A 26,466-nucleotide genomic window follows, 5' to 3' on the forward strand; every position below is an offset into this window, starting at 1 on the left:
TGAATAAGACTTAAGTAATATTTTATCTATGAATTAAATAATCACGCAAAAATTTGAATCCAGCATTGAGGGATATTACTTAACTTTAGGCTTACTATGTTCTGGGGCTGATAGATTATGATTTTTTATTATTTCTATAAATATCGAACTGAGGCATTGGAAGGTTGCTGGTACTTATAGCTCAAGTTTTCCGATTGTACCAGCCGAACATAAATTTAATATATTTGTAATATTTGTAAGGGAAATAAATAAATATACTTTAAATGCATAAATCTAAAATGCCGAAAAATAAAATTTAATTTACAATTTTCATTTTTTTTTTCATTGTTCATTTTCAAATTACGAAGAACAAAATGATGTCTTGGTATTGAGATTTAGTTTATCGAGAAGTCGAGCGAATAGAGCATATACATCCACCAACAATAATATTTGATATAATTTTTGGCGCGATTAATAACTTGTGTAGTATTCGTAACACTTACTTGAAAATAGTAATTTTATGAAATTCCACAGTGAATATTCAAGTCAATTCAATATCGTCCATAGACAAACTTGTATTCACAACAACTTCGTTGTCTCGTTCGTTCATCGAAATGTCTGTCTGACTCTGTCTTTACAAGTTACTGATTATGATTACTACTGATTTTTTTGAGATTTTCACGAATTTGCAATGCTGAACTGTACAATTTTGTTTTTCGTTTATTAAGTGATGTAATGCAAAGAATTTTCAACCATGGATTAAAAAAACTAAGTCGGATTTAGCGCCGTAGGTAAGAGACATACGATTCGCATCTTGATATAAGTATTGGCGCGTTAGTGAGCCGTGTATCTTTTCTAGTTCTTTGTGTTGCGTGGCGTCGAATATTATTGTTTTGTGTTTAGGAGTGTGGTTATGCCCGAAGCATGCCATCGACGTCGCGGTCGAGGGGCTCCGGGCGCGGGCCGGACGGCGCGTCACGGGCCCAAGTCATAGCGCCCATGTCGGAGCGGCAACAGTTGGCTCTGGTGATGCAAATATCTTCCCAGGATGCCCCGCCAGGTTAGCTATTGAGATTCATGTTAAGGGTGAAGTTTTGCAAAGTGATATATTATGACTTCCCGCCATTTCCGTGCTCAGCCGCTCCGACCCCAGCAGAAGAGAGGAAACGAACAAGGCAGCAACGGAACGAACGTGGGGAGACACCGCTACATGTGGCAGCTATACGAGGAGACCATGATCAAGTCAAAAAGCTTCTTGATCAGGGTCAGGATCCCGACATGCCAGACTTTGCAGGTCAGTGAATTTACAGGAATGTGGTTTTATGTGATGACTTGATCGGCCTCAACCAGATTAATAGCATATTCTGGACAAATTCATGTATTTGCAAACAGAATTTTGCTAGCAATCATTTTGGGAATAAAAAATTTATCTCGGTTTACACCAAATGCAGGGTGCATCCTGATATTCAACGCACCTTTACTGTACTGGTCTCAACCTCTCATCCTGGGGGTAGCAAATGCAAATGTAAATTAAGATAACGGTTAAAAATGAACAACACAATACATGATATTAACATTTGTTACACCAATCATAATCGTTAAACTTCAATTGTGGAATGACCACCACTAAACAGACCATAGTGTATGCATCAAAATTAAAACCATAACAATTTGTCTGTTTAGTTTTAAATAATGTATATACTTTTAATTGTAACACCTATGTGTTTACAAAACTTATACTACTTATAATGTGTATTACAAAATATAAGTTATATGTACATAACATCACTAATATACTGTTATCAGTATCAAACCTCTTAATTGATGGATAGTCTACAAAGGTTTCTAAGACATCTCGAGTTAAGTAAGAATCTTGAGCTATATTTCTTGGTATTAGACCATATTATTGATGTTTGGTGTGTGCAGAAATCCTGCTTAGGTCGTAGAATGGTTGAGAGGTACAATGTGTATCAATTAGGGTTCACACTTCAATTGGTACACATTATACTTATACCACATACCATGCACACAATGTAACCAAACAAAGTCCACCTTCATGTCTTGATCTTTACTGTTAACACTTTCAATTGATGTTTTAACTAGCACTATTTCTGATTCACACTTCAATTGCTTAATGTGAGGGTGAGTGACAAATTTAATTATAGGACAATGATCAGTAATGACCAATTTAAGAGCTTTAGGTCTTTATTAATAATCATAATTATGTATAATTTCCATAGTTTATATTAAGATTAATGGTCTTATGGTATTTAATATTAAACACTGACATAATGAGACAAAATACTGTATTATTATCCTAGATATGTGTATACATCTGTAAGGAACTTTATTATGTGTAGTGTTGTGTTTTACTCAATATTCACTTAGTGCCACTACAGTTTAGTAAAAATGTGGCCTAGGTTGAAATTAGTATATTAACATCATGCCGTGTTCTTCAAAGAGTTAGGCAGACTTACATTAAATAATTTAATAAGCAGATTACATTGTAATATAAATAGTAGTATATTATTTGTTTATATTTTTTAAACATTTAACTATTAATCGGTAGTGCTATAACATATTAAACCTTAGATACCTATTACCTTGAATATTTTAATAACCTTAAGCTAACCCAGGGATATAAGTATCAGTATTTCTTAATCTAATTGGTTTTATTTTTTTGCTAGCTTGATACATGTTATGCTTCAATTATTATGTTCTTGTTGTAGTTACTTTGTGTATATTTTTTTCGTAATTAGATTGGATGTGTAAAACTATTGTCATTCACATGTAACATTAAAACATCAAATACAATCAAATTGGAGCTCACTTTAGTGTAGTGGTGACGGGATGGCAGACATACAGATGTAACCAGAGAAATTAAAAATATACACCAGCTATAAAATTTTAGGATGGACACCTCTACATGAAGCTTGCAGCTATGGATGGTACCAAGTAGTAGTAGTTCTTGTGAATGGTGGTGCGAATGTCAATGCCAAAGGTCTGGATGACGATACACCCCTGCATGACGCTACTACGTCTGGTAATCTCAAGATGGTGAAATTCCTCATTGAACATGGGGCTGATCCGTTTGTGAAGAACACAAAGGGAAAAATGCCATCAGACTATGCGGCGCCACACATCTATGAGTATCTGCAGTCCTTGAAAGGTATGTTTGTCTCAGTTTGATTATTATCACCGGATGAACACATTCTGGTGCAACATGGTGATATGTGGTGATGAGCCTGCTGTGTTTTTCTGTTTGGGTAGGTTTACATTATTGATACTAACACTTCATGCAAATAAACAAAGTTCTAATTGTTTATGTTTCCAAATCCTTTATATACAAAATATTGTGAGTTCTCATTATGAATATGTTACATTCTTGTAAAAATTATAATGAGAATTATTTATCTTCTACAAATGGTGAGTCACTTCCTCTTTAGGTTATAAACCGAATATAAATGAAGATGTAACAGATCACAATCAATGATCAACAGGTATGTACAAAAATTACTTGTAATTTTTCATTTTGTATGTATGTGTAGTTGAATTTGTTGTTATAAATGTATTAATTTTTTATTATGCAACAGCTTCTTACCATTTTATTTGTTGATACGTTAAGGACAACTAAAACAAAAACAAATTTTATTTTTTATAGATAATACAATATAAATATTATGATTTTATACAATAATGTAGGGATAATCTTACTTATATTTTATCAATACGATAGTTGTGATGTTATTATTTAATAGCAAATTAATTAACCCCTATTCATGGGTTCAGAAATGTTAAATATAATAAGACTATAAAAATATTTATATGAAGCCACTTTTTAAAAATGAGGATACTGTAGTTAGACAAGTCTTGAAGAGTATAGACTTATCGCGATACAATTTATAATTATCTTTTATAACATAAAATAAGAATATCATATTTTTTGTTTTTACGACACTGTAAATTATTATGTATTGCCATACTAACAAGTCACATGTTTATGAAAAATGCGTATATGGTTTTTTTTTTATTATTAGGCATATGTACTAGGCATAAGGTATATATGCGAAGGATTCGGGTAGGTAATTAAGGGATTGTTGTGCAATTATACATTTAGATAAAATATTTCCTGGCCATGACGCTTAACATCAATGACTCAGGGACGAGCGCGGTGCAATATTTATTTCAAATGTAAATGATGTTACTGTCTATGGTAGAAAGCGAGCTATACACCCGTCTCGACAATAATACAATTGTTATCAGTCAAATACTTTCATGATGGATCGTACTGGCGATGATCCCGATTGCTTAATGATAGCTCGCGTAAACGTCTGCCGTCTGGATTGGCTAACTACCACCCTACTGTTATGTCGCCAGAGGTCATTATGCAAAATTGATGTGTTCCGCCACTTATGTAGACGAGCAGGTACATTACGTAAAGGTGTATTTTAGCGTGTTGTAACCGTATTTCAAAGGGAAAAGGTCACTGTGAAACATCCTTGACCTATAGCAAATTGAGCTTCATTCTGCCCTAGGGGAGATGCCTCAACGGTCGATATATCTTAACTATAATTACCATGTTCAGTGTGGTTAACGTATCAGGATAAAAATAGGCTAGGAAATGTGTCTTGACTGGTTATTTGACACATAGTGGGAAGAGAGATTTTTTATTTTTACTTGATATCGAATCTAAAGCAAAGTTATGCGCGCGTTGTTCATCTTTATCAAGTATCATCGGGGATTTAACAGTTAGGAGTTTGTTAGATAGTCCACAGTCTCACTTATCTGAACTGCAAAAGCAAAGCCGGTTTTAATTTCGGACCGCAAAAATGCCAACCTATCTATACCTTACGTATGGGCATTGGTTGCATGGTCCATCAAATAATTCCATTAATGTCAAACGTACCATTAAGTTTAAGAACTTATAGTACTCAAAAGATCATTTCTTGGTTCTTTTTATTAAAAAAAAATTAGATTATGAATAAAATCTGACATTTTATCTCCCAGGATATAAGTAATTTATAAAAAAAGATTAAAATCATGCTAACAGAGGCGTATATGAAAATAAGAAGTATTATATAAATGCATATTATGTATTAATCACATCAACGTATTATGTAACATGATAGGTTCACGCCTGTAACCTTGAGTAGGTAGGCAGAGACGCAACTAATGCACAGTGCATTTTTACATCATAAGTTATGCAACCAAGGTTTGCATAGCTTATGATTTAAAAATAGGTGAGCACATTTATGTTTTTTTTTTTATTCACAGCAAAGTTACTCCACTACCCTTGAATAGTAAGCAGAGCGGAATCTATATAGAGTATCATGTGATAAATCTTGCACATATTCTACTTCCATATATTATCTAATGATAATTAATGAATATAAAACAGCTTAATAATATTCACACGTGGAAGTCGAATCCTAAATCTCGGATTGCTTTCAAATACGTGATGTGAAAACATTGTTGTTTGTCTATCAAAAATTCAAGAAAAATTATGGAAGAAAACTAACACTGCTGACAGGGCCTTCCTATACGAGGAGACTACAGAATCCACCGCAATATCTTTTTACCACCAGGTTGTAGTATGTATGCACTGTACTAGTGTTAGAGATTTTGTAGTCAGCGTTATTACTGGCCATTGTGAGACTTAACAACTCACGTCTCAGGGTGATTACTCATTAGCGAAGTGGAAAGTCAAGAAATACTTTATAGTTAAGCTACTGTTTATGGGCGGTCATATTTCCTACAATCAGGCGAACTGAAATAAAAAAAAATGATTGAATTAAAAAAAAAAGTTTGTCTACAAACCATTTTTCATTTCATCCATTTTCAAAGGCATCCTTCCTAGAACCTGGCACGCGAAGCAACCGCTCTCCACTATACGAAATAAATCCGTTAAGTAGTCCCAGTCTAATAAGGTGCTATCAGATTTTACCTTTCAGTCTAGTCTCAAAGCGTAGTGCTGTGCTGCAGTGCAAGCAAGCAATTCCAGTTATTTCAAGTTTGGATAGATTTCACGTGTAAAAGGCATTTGCGTGCAAAGCCACCTTCGATACTTCGGTGAATTATCGCAATTAGCTACGATTTCCATAATTGCCTTTGGGCTTAAGTACAGATGAAAATCCGTGACAAAGTTACAATTACAATATTGTGTTGTGCAGTAGGACATAGCAGATTAATGAGTTACTCTGAAGATTTTTATACAGCGTATAGATGCGGCTGATCATAATCTCGAAAAGAACCGATGTTATGTATTTTTGTATACTGGCATGGTAGAGAGACCCTTTGTACCTGTTGGTAAGTGGAGTAGAGTAAGAGAATATCGATTTAGGAAAGATGATTATCGTGCCTACTGCCGATTACCCCTCGGCAGTAGGCACGATTATGCCGGCCTGTTGGAATCGGAAATGATAACTTTGCTATAGTGCTGTCTTCTGTGAGGATGTCTAGATGCAAGTATAACTCTCTTCCCGAAATTCTTCTTCATTCCCCGAATCGTGAGTAATTTGCCAATTTCGTCTCTGGTATTTGAGAGGTCCGAGGATGGCAGTGACGACTTATTGCCATAATTCCCGATGCTCGCCTTTTTGCTATAAGGAAAAGGATTTCTATAGTCAACAAAGCTGACGAACAGTGAGATTGTTTTTAATTGCTTCTATTTGCCGCTCCCTCCGCTTAATCTGTTCTGGGAATAAAAAAATGGACTATAGCACTCAGTCGTAATGTTACTAAATCCTAATTACTCGGAAAGAATTTTCACAATCCGAGTGAGCGTTCCAGAGATAAGAGCGTTCAAACGAAAAATCATTTCAGCATTGTACTATTTGTATTGTAAAAAGAAACTTTAACTCTAGCTTGTTTTGTAAGGTTTCAAAACTAGCGTTTCTGCGTATTTATGAACAACCCCTTTTTATAGAGCTGTAAAATTTTAATGAAAATTACAATTACTTGTTAGTAGATTAGCAAGCCATTTTTTGTCAGTTGTCTACAGTTTTAATTTTTTAATGCACTGACGCAACCGGCTTGATACTATTGCCTTTATTTTAGACTTACCATTATTGCGCTCCAGTGTGAGTCGGCGCAGACCATGTTTCCAAGCATTAAGAATTCGATTTTATACCGCCTACCTGATTTGACGTTTACCCCCTCTGACTGATCAAGTCTAGGGAAAATCATAATTGATAAACCCAGTTTTGCCGTCGGGCGTAGGATTCGAACCGAAGGCCTCCCGGTTCTCTGTCCATATTCGCTGCCCCTAGACCAAATAGGCAACGGTACCACCATAAGTAATAGTTGACTCACCTGAAGTAACATCTTTGATTTTTGAAAAATACTTACCTAATATATTTTTTAAATTGAGTTAAATACATATTTGTAATCAGGCAAACAAAACGTAGGTAATAAAAAAAACCACTGTATTAAAATTTATGTAGAAAGTATTATAGAAGACTTACTTACTAATTCGTTTGCCAAATTTCAAAGTATTGCATCATTTTAAAAGGCAAGGTTTAAATCTATCACTTATTGAATATAGCTCGATTATCTCAGCGTAGAAGTTTCAGGGACGTGGGAAGTTCGAAACTAGCTCGAGAGTTCTGTATTTATCCAAGGCCTCATCGATCCGAGCTTCGCCGGCTGCGATGTACAAACTATCATATAACTGCGCCCTTGACGTTTGAACACTCCGTATTGCATTGGATATCTCGGGATAGATTTGTGAACATTGCGTGAATTTACGGCGCACGTCTTATACTGTACATTTAATGGATTAGTTGGTTTACTATTAATTTTGGTAATCGTAAGGATAATTTGTCATTACTTAGTGGCTGAAAGTTTTTAATTAATTTACACCGTTCTGTCATGAGGTTCTCTTCTTCTGATTTTGTTCGAACGAAAAATAATAACAGCTACATACGTACATTTGATTTTGAATTCCGGACTGAACAAGAATATAATAAATACTTATGATTCTAGGGAATATGTACAGTCAGGACGTCCTCTGAACTCTATGGAAAACAACATTGTCATACGCCGACAATTGAATTCAGTACAATGTAAAAAAATGCATTGTCGTGTCGAAGAATTGAACATAATTAGTTATTATTACGAACATACGTTTGTCAATCGCCCGTGCGTGCTGGTTTTAATATTTGAACGTTTTTATTAATTATTATGTTTTGAGGTCTGTCGATCAATGCTAGTAGCGTCTCCATCGGACTCCAGGTTGATCTTACTACGTCTATATAACTTAGCAGTGGCAAAGGGTCCATAAAACCCGATTTCTGCCGGCTTTCCCTTATGTAGAATTTCTGTAGAATGTAATTATCATCGAAACGATTTGCAGACAGTATTAATGCATATTACTTATATGTTGGGTAGGGTTACCTTTCGAAAAATTTCACCTTTCGCCAATGTCACTTAGTCTTTTGATTGAAAATAGTTTTCCTTTACCTAGCTCAGTGGTTCTCAAACTTTTTAAATAACGGAACCCTTTTGGGAAGCAAAATACTTGATGGAACCCTACAATAAAACAATTGTTTTTATACGCGCGCTCACAAGTATACTACCCGCTCGTTTTAAGTTTGCCGCTGGCGATAGGTATGATGTTCGAAAAGTAGCGTCAGCAAAACATAATATAAAAATATTTTTTATTTAATTGTAACAATAAAAATTGTGTACGTACATATTTGGGTAAAACTATGACACATTATAAGTTTTGTTGTCACGTGGGGGAGGGTACGCGCATTCCACAGACCGGCAAACTTAGAGCGAACGGGTTGTACAAGTATAAAATTGTTGATACCAAACTTATGAGATATTGTACCAGCTATTGTAACACATGTTTCTACAAATACAAATAAATAAATAAATAACGTTCATAGCGTTTTGTCTCCGCCCGGCCGCGGAGCGACCAGAGAGAGGTGCTTTGATTTTTTTTTCTAAATTCTTGCGGAACCCCGACAGAGGTATCACGGAACCCTAGGGTTCCGCGGAACACACTTAGAGTATAGCTGACCTAGCTTAATTCTAATTTATATTTTAAACGGTTGTTAGTGAGATTTGTATGTTTGGAAGTATACTAACTATGGAACTTCTGATCCATTAATTATGAGGCATGGTGGAACTAGGAAGTTAGTGTATTATCCTTAAGTGTTTGCATTATGTCTTAGGAATAAAAGCTACATTGATATAAATATAATATACAGGGTGATTTTGACATTGCGTTAATAACTGAAAACACATACTTGTCTTTACCTCTGCTAACATTGTGCCAAAAATCATTCGTGACTAACTAATATTTTCAGCAAAGATCTCGGTTTACTTTTCAATTTTGATCATTTTGTAGTTTAGTGGAAATATGACGTGTGCCTAAGTATATTGCTGTCTGAAAGTATATGTTGTCGTTGTGACGACTTCTTTTAGAGTAATACTAGTGGCATTAGGGCGTGTATATTTAAAATTACTTTTATTGATAATATTTATTTTGTTCGAAACTTAAAGGTTTTTATTTTACATGTACGTTTCGAGTACCTTATTGTAAAGTATCATTTTCTATAAGATAATTATGTATTTTCATTTAGTAACACAATGTCCAAATGAACCCGTATGCCAGTTCGGCCGAAACAGATGCAAAGTACAGAGTGCTCCCGTTGACCGTAGCCCGGGCCGGGCGGTGTACAGACATATATCTAGATTGTAGGCATAACCTATATACATTGTTAATATTGCCCTAGCACGTTATATCTCATCGGCGCATGCGGATTGCGGAGTAATCAATGCGTTTCAATTTATTACCTACGCGTATACATAGTCTATATGAAATGTCGCTAACATCAGGTGACCTAGTTTCTTATTTACATCTCACGCAAAGAGAACAAAAACCACAGTTCCGCTATCGATTGGCAACCTAGAGAGCTAGATTTGAACGGACCAAGGGTTTTATTTGTAGAAAATATTTTCACTCGTGCAGAGAAATGATATTTTATGCAATTTTAACTTACCTTTCTTATATTCGGTATAGAGGTAATGAAATATATTTGACATGGAAATCTTAAATACATGGACTATTCTTTACGATTGTCTTGGAAGCATTTCCATCTTAAAGCGGAACTTTTTTTAATTTTTAATCACGTATTTCGCGGGAGCGGTGTTGGTGATAAAGGGAGTGATTGGTTTGCTGAGAATCAAGCCGTCGCGGTTCGATTCCATCTTTGAAAATCAACGACACCATTTTGTCTGTACCTGGTAGTGGCAATATAATAAGATCTATATAGCATTTAAAATAATACACACACGCACACTCAAGTTTTTTACCTCGACGCAGAGGTGCAACTGCTGCACCCACTTTTCAGCCGTATCTATTCCGTCCCATGATGTGATAGTGGACGAGCCTATTGCGATATCGCGCATAAATTCCAAACTCCTGACTGATACTGTGTAGAAAATCCCAATATCAATGCCCGACCCGGGGATGGAACCCTAGACCTCAGCACTGCAGCCGTACCGTTATACGACTACCCCACTGAGACAGTCGATACGATAATATTGTAACAAAATGGTGTTTTAACATATGAGGAACATTTTCATTCTCACGCGATCTCGGTCTAAATGGCAACGTGAGGCCATACTCTCATCTATCACGTGGGGTGTACGTTTGCGTTGCGTTCGTTACCCTGAGATATTACATCTTATGTCTTAATGCCTAGTAATTACATTAGCTACAATGTCCTTCAAACCGTAACTGGAGAGAATTTGCACAGCGGAACTGTAAGACAGAATCGAAGATTATACTTACTAGTAAGTCCTCTGACGACCTCACGTATGAGAATTCTATGTACTCGTAGCTAGGCCATCTAGTATCCGTACTATATGCTACATTTACTAATGAAGAAACCAGAGATATTTAAAGTTTAGAAAAAATTATGAAGATTATTAATTTTATTGAATATTATAGTTTAGTTATTTCAAAATTTATAAAACACTGATTATAACGGTTATGGTTATTCAAAAAGCCAAATATAACTATTAGTTAATTTAGCTTTCATTACGAAATATAGTGGTAAACTCGACTTTCATAAAATAATACAAAATCTAAATAACTTAAACTGTGCAATATCAGGCAATATATATGGTGGTTAAATCGATGCACACGTGGCTCCTCTATCGACCTGATTCTGTTGGACAGTCGATCGTGTTACTACCTATATTCATAGATAATAAGCATTTACTTAATCTTAATTATTTGTCTAAATTGACTTTGAGTTTTAGTGTATATTGCCTGAATCAAAATGTAGACCCGTATTCACAATACTTATTGGTATCGTAAATATTTATATATATATGTGGTACATATTTATTTCAAACTTCCGTTATTTAATTTTCTTAAACTTTATGAAGTTTAAGAAAGCGTATTATGATACGCTCTTGATATTTAATGAATATATTAGATATTGCAACGAAATAAATAAAACGCGGTGACCTACATTCGTTTCACGTCACGGGATGGGTTGTTTTGTTCGCACACCTGGCCAAAATATGACGCACGGGCAACGGGCATATCCAAAGGGGCTCGTGTTTACAACTTTGCGAAGGTGTCGATAGGTACTTGTTGAATACATCTATATAAAATTATATAAAATTATTAAGGTTTCATCTTTACCTTAATATGAATTTTAAATCATACCACCATGAGCAGCCCATGTCTAAATCCAAAAGGGGAATAGCATAGCACATTTTTCAGATATGTTGCACTAAAAAATTGGCTTAAGAGAACGCTTTTCATAAATTGGTCTTCTGTGGACGGACCCATATACAAGCGCGCGAATAAACGCCGCGGTAACAAAACTCGAGTTGAGAATCAACCCCAGGACCACCCGATCCATAATCGTCCATCGTCCGTTACTGCCAGTATTATAACAAAATTAGTATTAGTGTACCTCTTCCACGACTCCCTTAGTCCTTATAATAAATACTATGCGTTATTCAACAATTATTTCATTAAATAAGGTGCGTTCGGGTAAGATCGTATAACGAAAAAATACCACGAATCTATGATTATTTTTTGGTTTAAGCTGTGTAGGCGGCTACGCTGTTTCTTTTTGCCCCACTCTTTATACCACAGTTGATGCTACGACCAAGAACGGGTGCGCTATGTGCATTGAAACAAAAAAGGTGAATTTCGTTCTTCTTAACATTTTTGAGACTTCTGTTTGATTTTGTGGACCTTATCATACTAGCATTAGAAGCGTTATTAGAAAGGAGTCCGAACTTACTCCGCGAAGGTCCGATCTTTTCTAAGGGTTTTAAATTTCTATACTGATATTATCATCTATTTTTAAGCTTACACAGAGAGAATAGGAAGATGATTAAATTATCACATAAAGTAGCATGAATAATAACCAGTATCATGTATAAAATGTTGGTATCGCTTAAACATTTTATGAGAAAAAAAATATTTTCGAGACTCCTCGCAACACAGCGAAAAACCGTCCGAAATTAGCCGAACGCACTCTAATTGTTATATTGTATAAATTTTTCATTGCTGGGCAGAAGTTGTGGGCCATGAGAAAACTTTGTTAAAGTAAATCTTTTGGAATGTTATGACACAAATCCTTACATCGAAATTTCTAGCGAATGGAACTTAGAAGTATAGAATATATCCCGACTCTTGAAATTGGTCTTTGACTCATCCTATTATAATGTATTGCTCATAGATGTTAGTGTGCATATCTCTCAATTTCATGAGAGAGATAAAGAGAGAAATATTGCTTCATGAAAAACTTGGCGAGTGCGAAAAATACTAGCCTCTACTCGGGAACTTCAAACTTGAATGAAATAGAATTTACCGAATGCACAACTAAAAAATAATGATGGATGATTCATCAGTTTAAAAAGCTCAATATAACTATATCCTGATGATGTCTACATAGTCTGTTTTTTGCTGGACTGCGGTGGCATAGTACGAACGCGGGCTAAACCTGGGAGTTGCGAAAGGAGTTTCAGTTGATATACCTACGTAAAAAGATACCTTTAATGGAAGTATTTTATGTAACCGGTAATATCTTTAGAACAATACTGCACAGCCGCCATTGTGCCAAAAATCTGACATCTGGAACCACGATTGCCGAAGTCAATCCTTCCAAGCAACAACAGCCATGATATTTCCGGTTAGTTTTAGAAATGTTTACATAAGTACTTCAATATCTTACGACTGATGTAAAGAAACAAGTCAAGCTTGAGTTAGATTATGTAATACTAAATAAATAAATAAATAAAATGTCTATGAGATCCCTTATCTACGAAGCATTGTAATAAAAAAATCGTTTTTACATCCATGCTGCGTGTTTGACAAATAAAAAACTAAAAATGATCATTGAAATAAACATTTTTTTATTGGCTTCACGACAAACCGCCTTATATCAAAGATTATGCTTCCAAGTCATAGTTGTTGAAAATATTATACTCACGTAAAAATGAGTACCCAAGGAAGATAGAACCGTGTGAAAAAATTCCGAGACATAAAACATTTGGCCGGCACTTCATTATTTTATTGGCGTGTGGCAACCCCACCACGAGCTAAATGTGTTACGGACCTTTACTTGGTCAAGGCAGCTTTATTGAATTTAACGCTTAAATATTTCTCTGGATTCTCGATCCCGGCAAATTGAAATTTGTCCGTATCAAGTGTATTTCGTAATGAAGAAAGTTCACAGGACCTTTATAAGAAATAAATTATTTCTTTCCTCAATACGTCCAAATTCCTAACATTAATACTTACATAATATTTTATTCTGCATACTTACTTAATGTAATTAAATTAAGTTAATAATACTTACTTTGTTTGTACTCGTATCTGACAAGACATATGAAACTAAACTTTTATATTTATAAATTATGTTCTAGGTTATGAATACCTATTACCCATCTGTTCTTTTATTTTTTTATCGAACGATGAGCTCCATAAAAATCGGGTTTCTATTTAATTGTGGTAACACTGAGTGTTCACTAGCGCACTCCGTGAACTATCACTGACGCTGACTTTTATTATAAGCCTTGTTGGCCTATATTGTTAACTTTATTCCAAATTTCATTACGGAATTCGACATTACGTATCAGTTCGCCATAAAAAGTATAGTTGCGTGCATCGGAACGCATTAATTCGGCATGAACATCGCACGTACCATTTAATCCATTCCTTTAGTCGCCATCTTGCTTCTTGGGTATCTTGTGCGATTCATAAAGTAAAATAAAAGTACGTTCACTTATACACATGTTTATTTAAAATTGTTAAACATTTGTTTTTGTAAAATTATATATTTTACAATCGTCCTACATTTTTATTATTACTAAAAGCGCACATTATTTCTAACAAAAAATGGTCTTTGACACAGTATTTGAAAGATACCCAGTGTAAAGGAACGTGTTGGGGCGTGTTGCTTGGGCTGTCTAATGATGGCTGCTCCTTGACGCCAACTTCGTGGCGGTCGTACAGACCGATTTAGCATAAGTTTTATTGTAGAAATTTATAGTGTACAAACAAGTAAAAGGTAACAATAGTGCTCGGCGACGTGAAATGCAAAGGAGGACGCTCTCACACAACAAAGGGGAGTCTATAGTTGTTTGATAATAGTTTTGTAATAGGTTTATGTGAAGATGCACGCCGCATATTCACGTTCGTGCTATGACCCCTGTTGAAACCCTCAATAATGACCTGACTGACGTGACAACGTGATTATTTTAGGCAATACATCTCATTAGTCAGTTATAAAGATAACAAATAGTTATACGTTAGGCGCGTTGCGAACATTTGGAAGGTGACAAGGTAATTGCGTACCTACCTACTGTTTCCCTTACTTGTAGATCGCGACGTCTCACTGTACCTAAAAACTTGTTGTCGGTAAGTGGGTGTTCTTTGTACAGCTGAAGAGGAGCGGTGTAGTTTGCGATCTCATCGGTGCTTTGTGTAAATAACTATGGTAACATATAACAACCCACAGCAACACCAACACTCGCCGTCTTATCAGTATCATGTGCTTTGTATATTGTAAAAGTGCTAATGAAAATTCTCACTATTGTTTTTCCTTAATAAAGGTGATTTTAATTAATTACTCAGATAATTTCTTCCACATTGTGTGTATAAAATCTGCACAGTTATCAGGGGTCACTTATCAAGTATTGGTTGACTTTAGATATTATAAAAAGATGCTTGTTTTATTTACATAACCTAACATTACTTAGAATTAACCCTTCCCTGAAGTATCTTTAGACATTTTATTCCTTGTATTAGATTTAAAGCATTAATACATTATTTTGACTACACTTATTGGGTTACCTATCCAATTTAGGGTTATGCTTATATTAATCTAAGTAATGTATATCTAATTTACACTTATAATCTATATGATACAATAGTAAAACTGTTATACATTATTCATAATATAATTTTATTGTAAATTTATAAAGGCATGTGTTTATTGAAGTAATTTATGTACCTATACATATGCAAAAAGTAGTTGAACTGCACCATAAATATTTAACATTTTTTAGAAGAGCCAGTAAAGTTATCGAGTGTCAGGTGTTGAAGTGTTCATGGAATACCTAACATTAGTGCGCATACTGATCCATTGGTGATTAACGGACGCTTAAGGACACTGTTACCAATACATATAACATATACAATAACTGCAGCAATGCAACTAACATACTTACTACATCACTTACTTTAAGTATTACATATGAGCTATTCACCATAGTGTTGTGCTGACATTATAATGCATCCAGTTTGATATTAATTCAATGTACAAACTGTGCTGTTGTTTATGTTACATTTGTACATGAATTGGCACAATTATGTGTATGTATTGTGTTGTGTTGGATTTATCACCTAGTATTATAACTAAGACTTAATGTAGATTGTACATAAAGTAGAGAATGACATACGTTGGCTTCAGATGTTTGTTGAGCACATGATGTTCTCTATTTTATAGAGACATGGCATGATGTTATATTTACGTAATATGTTGGGGTTAAAGCATTTGTAACATAGCTCAGTGCCTTGTGATTATATTAATCATAAGACCCAGAAATTTAGATAGTAATGTTTAAGCTCATAATGCATTTATGTGAAAGAATAAGGGTAACAGCTGTCTTATTTGGCTGATTGAATAGTCAAACAACCTCTATTGATATATGATTAAGGCCGAGGTGTGCAACAGACTCCCTAAATACCTTTTTTATTATTTCCTGAATAATTTTTTCTTATTTTATTTTGGGCCGGAGGAGTTAAATATTTTTGTTAACACAAATACGCGCGTCGCATAAAACCGTGACAAAATGGATTGCTATAAAATCCGGGTTATCGTTCCGCGTTTATTTTATTTTGGGTATGGGAACGTTTTCAACAGATAATAACGTGAGAGCTGCACACGTCGGTCGCGCGAGGGATGACAGCGTCAAGAAGGGTTGCAATGCAAGTGCGAACAGCGAATGCAGCAAGCGGAACAACATGGAGACCCTAGCGCAGGGCGAAAATTTCGATGGCAAAGATGCCGTTTCGCAAGAGAAGGGTTCGACGGAGAGTAGAGATGGTGAGTTGTAGGCGTGCCACGGCTCGCGCCTCCTCGACACGGTGGGATATGCTAATAGAGTGCATCATTGTCGCTTAACGCTTTTGTTTACGCCAAGACCATCCCTACTCTGACTAGTGTGCTGTGTGGGGCATTTGTACATTAGAATTAGTTACGATATAGCCTTACTCGCATCTAACAGTTGGTATACACAAGTCATGTATTTGTAAGATTAGGCATGTATTTGAACAGTTTTAACCTTAGGCAGTAGTTTATACAATTCGTAGTAACATTTCTGAACCCATCGGTGCAGACTGCGGATACGTGACTCATATGGTTTTTATTACTAAACTATACAAATTACAATAGTTTTGCATTTTGTAATATAATTAAATTATTATATTTAATAAATCTTTACATATTTAGTTTAAATTATAGTTATGTAATCTAATTATAAAATGTTAATTGTATGGATAATATACATTTTATATTTATATTTTATACCATGGGTCGCGGCGAAACAGAGGTTACACCACCTCGAAATAATTAACGTATGTACTTACCCTTATATTATTCGCACTCGTGAACTAGTCATTTTCGTGTAATGACTTGGTAAGTAGAATTTAGATTATCTCAGATGCCCCGCATTATGAAGTTTTAATAAAAACAATTATAGTTTTAAAATGTTGATCTTTATTCGCTGTAAAACAAATTTGAGAACAATAGCAACATATTACCATTGTAAATCTCCCTTACAATACGGTAATGTACTCATACTAAATATTGGGCCTGTTTATAAATATTCAAATATTACTACACGTTTAAGACATTGCTCCGATTTGATGGAGTACGTCAATTAATTAAAATGCATTTGAGTTTTTAATTACGTTCGAGTTCTACACGTGAGGATGAGCAAATGCATCAACTGTCCTACTTAACTACTACAATGTTAAATTGCATTAAATTCGTTAGTTGGTCACAATCTCGATACGGCGAATTGTTGAAAATTTTGGTGCCGTTAGCATAAGTTATTGTTTGACCGATTCATGTTCATGTTGTTTCTTCCGTTCGTTCAAACTTCATCTCTGATGCCGTTCGTGAGACGCGTTAAGTCGTATCGCGATGATGTTTTCCACCGATACACGATTTCAATGCAATAAAAACACCAGTTGTTATTGATGTTTTTGTTTTAAGTAGATTTATGCCTGTTTAAAGTGGGAGAGTTATGTCATTGGCGAAACTTTGCTAAGAACCGAACGTCCTAAACTATCACATCTAACTGTACTTACCGTAATAAGGGAGACATACTTCATCGGCTAGTAGGGTAGACGCATTTCAACTAGTTTACATTACAACAAAAAAAAAAAACTATCTTTAAATATTTGCTTGTAAATGTTGCGGATTTACACTGAGTTAGTAGATGTCAGTGCTGGCGCCGCGGTTAATAGACTATCCATACCGATGGAATTACGGGTCATTAGTATACATTTTTACCCGACAATAAATATTTTCTAATTAAATAACGAAAGTGATGCTATTAACTATTTCAGCGTCCACAGATTGCGCGTATCTGGAGCTGGCAGTCCTGGTTTTGACGCAGGTGCAGCAGTGTCAAGGCTACACGCGCAGTTTGCCGATCTCGGACGACCTGCGCCTACCCATGCCCAAGCTGCGACCGAACGGCCAGCGCAAGCGCGGCCACGTTCGTCTGAGATCGGCCACCGGCGTGTGTAGCACCACACATGCACTTGCGTAAAAACGAGCTTGTAACAGCAAATAAAAAAACTATGTGTAAACAGTAAATACGAACTGTCCACCGGGTGTTCGAAGTCAGAGAAGGGCGTGTTCACTTATAAATTGATATTCGGACTGTTTTCGTCAGCACTGATTGCTAATAGTAATACAAATCGGTTGAAATTTTCTCTCACTTTGCGTTCGCAATCCGCTCAATGTAAATCGGCATTTTTTTTCTTGTCCACACTACTGGCATGCGCGTCGTATGTCGGTAATGTCGGGAATTAGAAGTGCTCCATAGTTCATAGGTGCGATTTTAAATAAACTAGATTAAACTCAAGAGTGTTAGTAAACATAATGTGTAAGGCAGCCATACTCAATGTTTTGTAGAGTCGTGAGGGCGGGAGGAGTTCACCCGTACAACGTACCGTTTTTATATGTAGAGCGCAGATAATTATCGCATATTTACAAAATATCTAGAGTTTCGGCATATACTTACCTATGGGTTATTCCATATTCTGATAGTACAATCACCGCTTCCGTCATTTGTTATATAAACATTTCAATGAATTCAAGCCGTATTCAATAAATTATCCCAATCTTTATTTTCAATACGATATCGACAATGAAGCAATCAGAATAATTAATTTGTAAGTATGTTAAAAAATTGTGCTGATTGGTCCATTTTTGAGCTAGATAGAAAAAGAGCTATTAGGATTTTTTATTGAAAATGGGCAAAATGGATAGCGGAAAATAATACACGGCACAAAAATCTTACCATAGTAAGGCATTCCTTGGTCATCCAGTTTCATACCATGTATATAGTAGGATATTACACATAACGTCTTTGTGTGCCAATATATTAAAAAAATCTGCAGATGGTGGATATCTTCAATAATTCAGCAAGTCTCTATTCCAATTCGTTTCATGCCCACCTTCTCACCTACATACCAATGACTTCAGTTTCTTGGTACGTCCTTTAACATAGCTACAGCAGTAATATGAATTGCCTGTGCTTTATAAAATTATGTAGATCTGGTGGCAGTAGGACTTCAGTCTAACACGTCGCGAATGAGAGTCATTTTATCGCAGTATATCATACTATTTACGGCTCCTCTCTCTCTCTCTATCTTAAAGCGTATGTAGTTCTTGAAACGAGTGTGTGAGCTGGGCCGGACGTAACACAGCGGCGAGCGACCCCACGGGGCGCGGCTGAGTATGGCTGGTGTAACAAATCATGTATACTCCGTGTGCCAATTTATGACTCAATAACTCAATTAATCACTCGGAGATAGCTCACAATCTTTTTCTGACACTCGTCGGAGAAATGGCGGCAATATTCAGGGTAAATCGGGCATACGTTAATCGTACGTAAAACGTTAGTCATGTTATGTTTAGTGTAGTTTACTTAGTGACAGGTTTCAAAGATAGATGAACGGCAACCACAAGTATTTCACGATGCAGCCTGAAACTGCGTACATTTTCCATCCGGAGGTGGTGTATTCTCTTGACACAAATTTATAAATAGAAAGAACATCGTTGTTATATTTGAAAATGCTAGATTTCTAGGTAAAACATCTTATAGTTCATTATGTTGTGACGTACATTTTTGTTTACAGAGAGCACTCAGCTAAGTAGCAATGTGGTATCATCGACACAAGACGAAACCGTTGGTGGAAACAAGAGACAGTACACAGAGGACAATCATGAGGCCGAGACGGCTGATGAGGAAGGGTCCAAGCGGAAGAAGAAGAAGGAAAATGAAGAAAAAGAACCTATGGGAAGACCTCTTCTGGTGGGGCAGCGAGGCCCCGGGCGGTAAGTTACGAACGAACATCACCAACATGGCCGTAGCCCGCCTAGAGGTCGGATGGGCGCACCACCCCCGCGGCGGCCGCCCTCCCCGGCTGCCCTTACCCACCAACCACTTACTCACGCGCAATTGTAAATAAATAAATACACATTTAACGACATCTAATTGTCCAGCCTTCTATCTCGCACTTCTCCACTTCCCACCTCACCAAAATTACCCTTCTTCCCACGAATTTCATCGGAACAAATGACTGGCGGCCATGTTGGCGATTACGATTAAAATAATTAAACCAATGTGTATTATTATTTCATACGGAGCAGCGTCTTGACCGGCAGTAAGCCCCCTGGGCCGGCGAGTAAGACTGGCGCATCACAACTCGGAAAAAGTGGAGGGGGACAAAATGCTAAAGGATCCGGCGGCTCCGGCAAGGGCAACGCACAGTCCCAAGGGAAAGGCGGCTCCGGCGGGAAAGCAAATGCACAAAGTTCGCATCAGGTGCGTGACAATTTATACACAATGCTTTATAATGTTAACAACGATGGTGTAATAATCTTTCATTATGTAATTAATATATTTACCTGCAGAGCAAGTCGTCGGGCTCCAAAGGATCAGGATCACAAGGCGGCAAACAAGACAGGAAAAGTCCCGTCGCGAGTCCAAAGCCGAACTTGGGCAAAGATAGCGAAGGCGATTCTGAGGAGCAGAAAAGTCAGGAATCCTCGGGTCCGAAAGTTCCTCCACTCAAAATCGTGATACCGGGCGGGGGTGCCGCGAGTAGGAGTGAACAAGAAGGAGAAGGTACAAGTTATCATCATACTCAGTAGTAACAAAATATCGTGGTAATAATGGTGATACCTGGTGTCCATTTACATAAACGTGTAATGTGTCTTCAGGCACGAGGGGCAGCGGCAAGGGGCGCGGCAACATGTCCACGCTGCCCTACGTGATACCGTGCACCAGCAACGACACCGGACAGACCTCCGACAGCTCGGACGGCAACTCGGACGACAAGCGCCCTTCGGAAGGAGGAAAGGTGGTTGACCATAATTTTTATTATGCTTTTTTGTGTGCTTTACATATTTCGTGATTAGAATTATTCAGTTTTCAAACCGAAACTGCCCAAAAAATTTTCCTCCGCAGGCTGGTCAAAGAGTATTACGTTCGCATAGAACGAATGATGGGGACAAAGATAAAGACAAGGAGAGAACATCTCCACAAAGTGGCTCTGATAGCCGTAATGCACAAACATCAATTGAATTCAAACAAGAGCCCACAACCATCTAGCTCAGTAAGTAATATTTCTATACTTTTATAGTTGGGGTCAAATTTTTTATGAGTTTCTTTTTTTTACTTTAAATGTGTATATAAACAGTATTTAACAAAGTCGCCCGATCACGTCAGTGTGTTTCAATAATTCGTTTGGTTAAATCGCTTAGTGTCTCAATCCTAATAGGTAATTGATTAATCGACCTGTTCAGCTTAGTTACCGAGATGCCGCTTCTGTAGGCGTTTCCACTTATTATAAACGGGCATGCAACACTCATCTTATTCCATATCATTATCTTGCCTCCTTAGTTCATTATTGTCTCCCGCTTTACTAGAAGGAGGTGGAAAATTACTATTTCCAACTCCTCCCTATCTTTCTATTTAATTAATTTCGTTGCGGGATAAAGACAAATTATCCCTGAGACTCGCCGAGCTTCACTGCTTGTCATGAAATGCGTTCCACTGCTGATCCTGGCTTACGGGAGTTGTAGTGGTGGGTGTGAGGACGGGAAAGTCTCTAAATACCATTATTTTGGCATTTACTTTTCTCTCTTCATATAAAAATTATCTCTTGCACACAATTGCATATATCTTCATCTTCATGAAATTTTCCCCTAATCCTTTTTCTTACATCTTCATTCTGTTGTATCGCCCGTGGACGATAACCCGAGCATCGCCAGTTCCCGACGGCCTGGAAGGCGACGGCTCTTCATTTCGACTCTGATGTAGCTCGGATGCTTACTGTGACGCAGTACTCATTTTTCTCTTACCCACTTGAGGGATCATCATAGATGCAACATGCTCGGCCTTGCATTGGCTCGTCCTTATCCTCCCTTTCCATTGGTTGAGCTATTTACAAGCCTGGTCAACGTTTTAATCAGCTGTTTGATTGTACATAAATTAAATTTGTCTAGATTAATCATTACTTGTATTTGTAACAAGCAAATGTATAAATTACATGTAATTTTAAATTTACATAAACAAAGCTAGAACGGGCAAGCTAATACTGTATATATCCATTATATATCAATAATTAAAACAAGGATCGATAGAGTTTATATTATTTTTATGCATCATAGTTGCATTTTAGAATGATTTTGAGGCCGAATGTAACGCTTTGCAGTCGATCGTAGTGGTTCAGCCGACGACGTTAACTGGAACAGTCTGTTTAGTTGTAACTCAATAACGGGTTGTCGTTTATAAGTGTATCTATTAACTCTTGAAAATATCGGCCCTGCGTTCCTAGTCGATTGGCGCGGCAAATCACTCCGGTCGCCCGCAATACTTTATGACCGGCCCTCGTTCTCTTACTCAACGTCTATTTTTGTCATGTCCAGGGCCAAGATGAGCATGGGGTATCTACCTCCGGCTCTGGCAGCCGGCACGACTCAGGTAATATAGAGCATTGAAGAACTTGTTTGTTTGTTACATATGTTTACGTGTTTAACTCATTTCTTTTTGTATTTGTAATCACGCAGCGCCCAAATCGCGTAAAATTATTAAACAAATAAAAAATAGAACTTGTAGAGGTATGCCGAAAACGTTTGTATAAATGTGTGAAGTTTATTACCCGTTGATAGGGTGTCGCTTCAAGTGTTAGCCTTTTCGATTTATAGGATCATCTGGTCCCTCTGTAGACTTACATCCCAGGAAAAGGAAGATTAAATCTTCCAAGGACAGTCATTCCCGAGACCAGAAAAATGAGCCAATACAGGAGACCAGTTCGCTAAGTCATAATGTGACTCATTCCAATCCGTACCAGATGTATATTCATATACGGAAACAAGTGAGTATTGTACTACATTATTACATTTGCTTGTAGTCTTATTTATTAACAAATGTTATAGATGCGAACAGCTCTCTGTTGTCACAAAACCGGCACACTGCTCATTAACATTAAAAATAATTTAAAAACCGGGCAATGAAAGGTGAATGCGTTTTTTATTTGTCATTGAAATAGTCGGTGGTTTCAGCTGTTAAGGCAGTTTCGACAATTTAATATGTAATTTTCATATTGCTTATTTAAAGCCAAACTTACGTATATTATAAATATATATCTTATAAAAACACTTGGTGAATTTGGATAGGATTTCGGATTTGAATATCATGGACACCAAAAGTAAATGGGGTATTGAATAGGTAAAGTACTGAATAATCAATCTAACTAAGGAAACCGAATCATTTATCTGGTCGTGATGTAATTTAATATTTAAATATTATGAAACCTGATTAAAATCTAAACAATTTAACCGATTAGGTTATCATAGGAGGAGTTATTATCTGGAATCCTAAACAACCTTAATAATCATCCTAGAAAAATTAAGGAAGGTTATTGTTATGTTAATATAATTTTCTCCCAACAGATTGATCGGCGACAAAGGAGTCTATTCCCGGTAAAACCAAAACCTCCAAAGGACTTTAACAAATATCTGATGAACCGATGTACTTACACACTACAAGGTAATGTAAACCCTGAACCACAGGTGGACATCCCACATACAATGCCACCACAGATGGTAAATGAATTTCTAACGCAGGAGAAAGAAAGGTAAGGGAGTTCCTTTTGGAATTTTTTGTTTTCTTTTTTTTTTAGTTTTTGTCTTTTTTTTATATTGATATGCCATTCACTTGAACTAAAATGTTAACAGGCATCGACTGCGTATCCAGCATCTAGTAGAGAAAGAGAAACTAGTGCTGGCCGTCGAACAGGAGATTTTGAGAGTTCACGGGCGCGCCGAACGCGCTGTGGCAAATCAGGTAACATATTTTTCTATTTGTCTTTATTAGCTATTTACTACCTTGAGTTTCACAATAAAAGTGAATTTTAGTGTGATGTAGTTCCAAAAATAGGATAAATGTCTTTTTATAGGCTCTTCCTTTCTCCGTGTGCACGATACTGCGCGACATGGAGGTATACAACGTATTGGCACCGGAGCAGGAGGAGAAACGCAACGCGCAGCGTTCCCGCTGCAACGGAAGGCAGATCAACTCCTGGCTGCAGGAGGTTGACGATAAATGGGAGAAGATCAAGGTAACACAGACTCTTCACAATGTTATTATTGATTTTGCATGCGTATTTTAAGAGAATAACATGAAACTCGATGTATCGTGACATACTAATCAATTTTAAAAAGCTACATACTCAATACGCACATACCCGTTGGTCCCGTTTTGGGACAGAAGGAGAGTAGACCAGAAATGTTGCGGATCCAGAATTTTATGATTGATTCAGATGTTACGTCTTTTTTAAGAGATACTTAATTCTGGAGTGAATAATTGAAATTAGGATGGTCCTCTGGAGATTTCTAAGCGTAACATTTGTGTCTACACAAAATTATTTGATGTGCATATAAACATTTTAAAAAATATGATTTGATTTCGATACGTTCCGTACTGCATCTTCGAAGTTTTAGATCCAATACTAATAATAGCCGAATAAATACATTACATTTTTACGGCGAATTAAGTAGGTAAGGAAATACATGCATATAGTAACTATATAGCATGCGAGATTGTGATAGGTGAATTGCGAGAGTTGTTACTTAGTTGACACGTCCTATTGCAGGAGGGAATGCTTCGACGGCAGCACACGGAAGCACAAACTCTGCACGCAGTGCAAACCATGGGCTGGGAGTGGAAACTGAAAGAGCTCGGTCTATGCGACTACAAGACCACGCCCAAAATCGACCCAACTCATGTGCCCCAAATACATGTCTCGAATTTTGACTTGCCCGCTTGAGTTTTGAGTTCATATTGCCTGGGTTCATGTAAGGTTAGCATATTATTAATATGCTAACAAAAATATATATATATATATATATATATAAATATAATTTAAATCTAACAATTATAACACCAATTGGTAATACGATCAAGCGGAGCTACGAAATTGGATTTTAATTCTAAATTTTCGGCCTTCGGGCCCTCTAACATTCTCCCGCGGCTCCCCTCCCGATGACTGATTTCTCCTCTTTCTTGTTATTGTATACTTTATTTTATGAAGAAATCATTTGTTACCGGGAGGCGAACGTAATTTTAAAATTTGATTTGTATTACCGTCTCGTTAGGGACTATAAAGGCCAGCGCACATTAGAGTAAACTACACCGCATGTTCGCACCAGTGGATGCGAAGTAACCACACTCTGAAGCTAGCCGAGAACTCTTCAGGTGGCACAGGTACATGATATCACTCTCAAGGTTTTAAATGTGGGGATGTAATTGCGGCACGCGCGACCCTAGAGTGCGTTGACCTTTAGTAATTAATTTGAAATATTGTAATTTAAGTCGGGATTCAAATTTTTAAAATCCGATTTTATGTAAGATATAATTTTTATAATTTTAATGTTTTAATAGATGACTATAATTTACATTTTACCTTTATTCTTATGATTTAAAAGTTTTGTTTTAATGAATTATTAAATCAATTGAATCCCATTTTAATGTAATTATTATAATTGTAAAAATACGCGTGTGTAATAGTAGTACTATTAGTATAGTAGTCATTTGTTTATTTTTGCATATATTACCTGATTTATGTATGCATCGCAACATGCGTGCAACGGCACCTAGCGCGCGACATAATATGCTACTCCTATGTTTTTAGCAGTTTCGGTAGGTTAGTCTTCTTAGTGTGAGGTAATAAAGTCTTTTGAAGGTAAATTAAATCATCTTATATTAGATCACATTAAAATTTTAACTCTAGTAATCATTATATATACCTATGCACAACAGTACTATAGTCCGACTTCAGTTAAAAGCACGCGTATTTTATCTTAATTTGTATAATATGTATTATAATTTAAGTAAAAGATCTCAAATAACCATTGTTTGATTTTATTGGACCTGCAAATTACCAATTTTATGGTTATCCAAGTTTTTAAAACCAGTTCATTATGGAAATAAAGAAAAAGCTGAATCTAATTTAAAAAAAATGCAAATAACGCTGTTATACTCCATAGGTGGTCCCGATCTCGGAACGTCCTGGCATTTTTGTAGCTATTCGTTTTTTTTAAAAGGGGATAAGTATAACTATTGCTGCTTGCATTGCAGAATTTTTTAAGCCACAACCAAGGTAAACTTAAGTGTTTGACATGCAAAGCA

The 26,466-nt window shown here is 36.4% G+C and overlaps 1 protein-coding gene across 1 annotated transcript; it reads left to right on the forward strand.

Annotated features, from left to right (window-relative positions):
- Positions 1-570: 570 nt before the first annotated feature.
- On the forward strand, positions 571-26,187 carry LOC115448533 (ankyrin repeat domain-containing protein 11). The gene is given in 17 exon segments (XM_037443759.1): positions 571-770; positions 883-1,039; positions 1,118-1,273; positions 2,891-3,148; positions 16,392-16,574; positions 19,907-20,105; positions 20,421-20,595; positions 20,685-20,898; positions 20,994-21,133; positions 21,202-21,330; positions 21,332-21,388; positions 22,704-22,758; positions 22,983-23,152; positions 23,730-23,914; positions 24,015-24,123; positions 24,236-24,397; positions 24,932-26,187. Coding segments are annotated over 16 exon segments (2,502 nt in total). The 5' UTR covers positions 571-770; positions 883-903; the 3' UTR covers positions 25,106-26,187.
- The last annotated feature ends 279 nt before the right edge of the window (positions 26,188-26,466 follow it).

Source organism: Manduca sexta, chromosome 27 (assembly GCF_014839805.1).
Source record: "Manduca sexta isolate Smith_Timp_Sample1 chromosome 27, JHU_Msex_v1.0, whole genome shotgun sequence".
NCBI classification, from domain to species: domain Eukaryota; kingdom Metazoa; phylum Arthropoda; class Insecta; order Lepidoptera; family Sphingidae; genus Manduca; species Manduca sexta.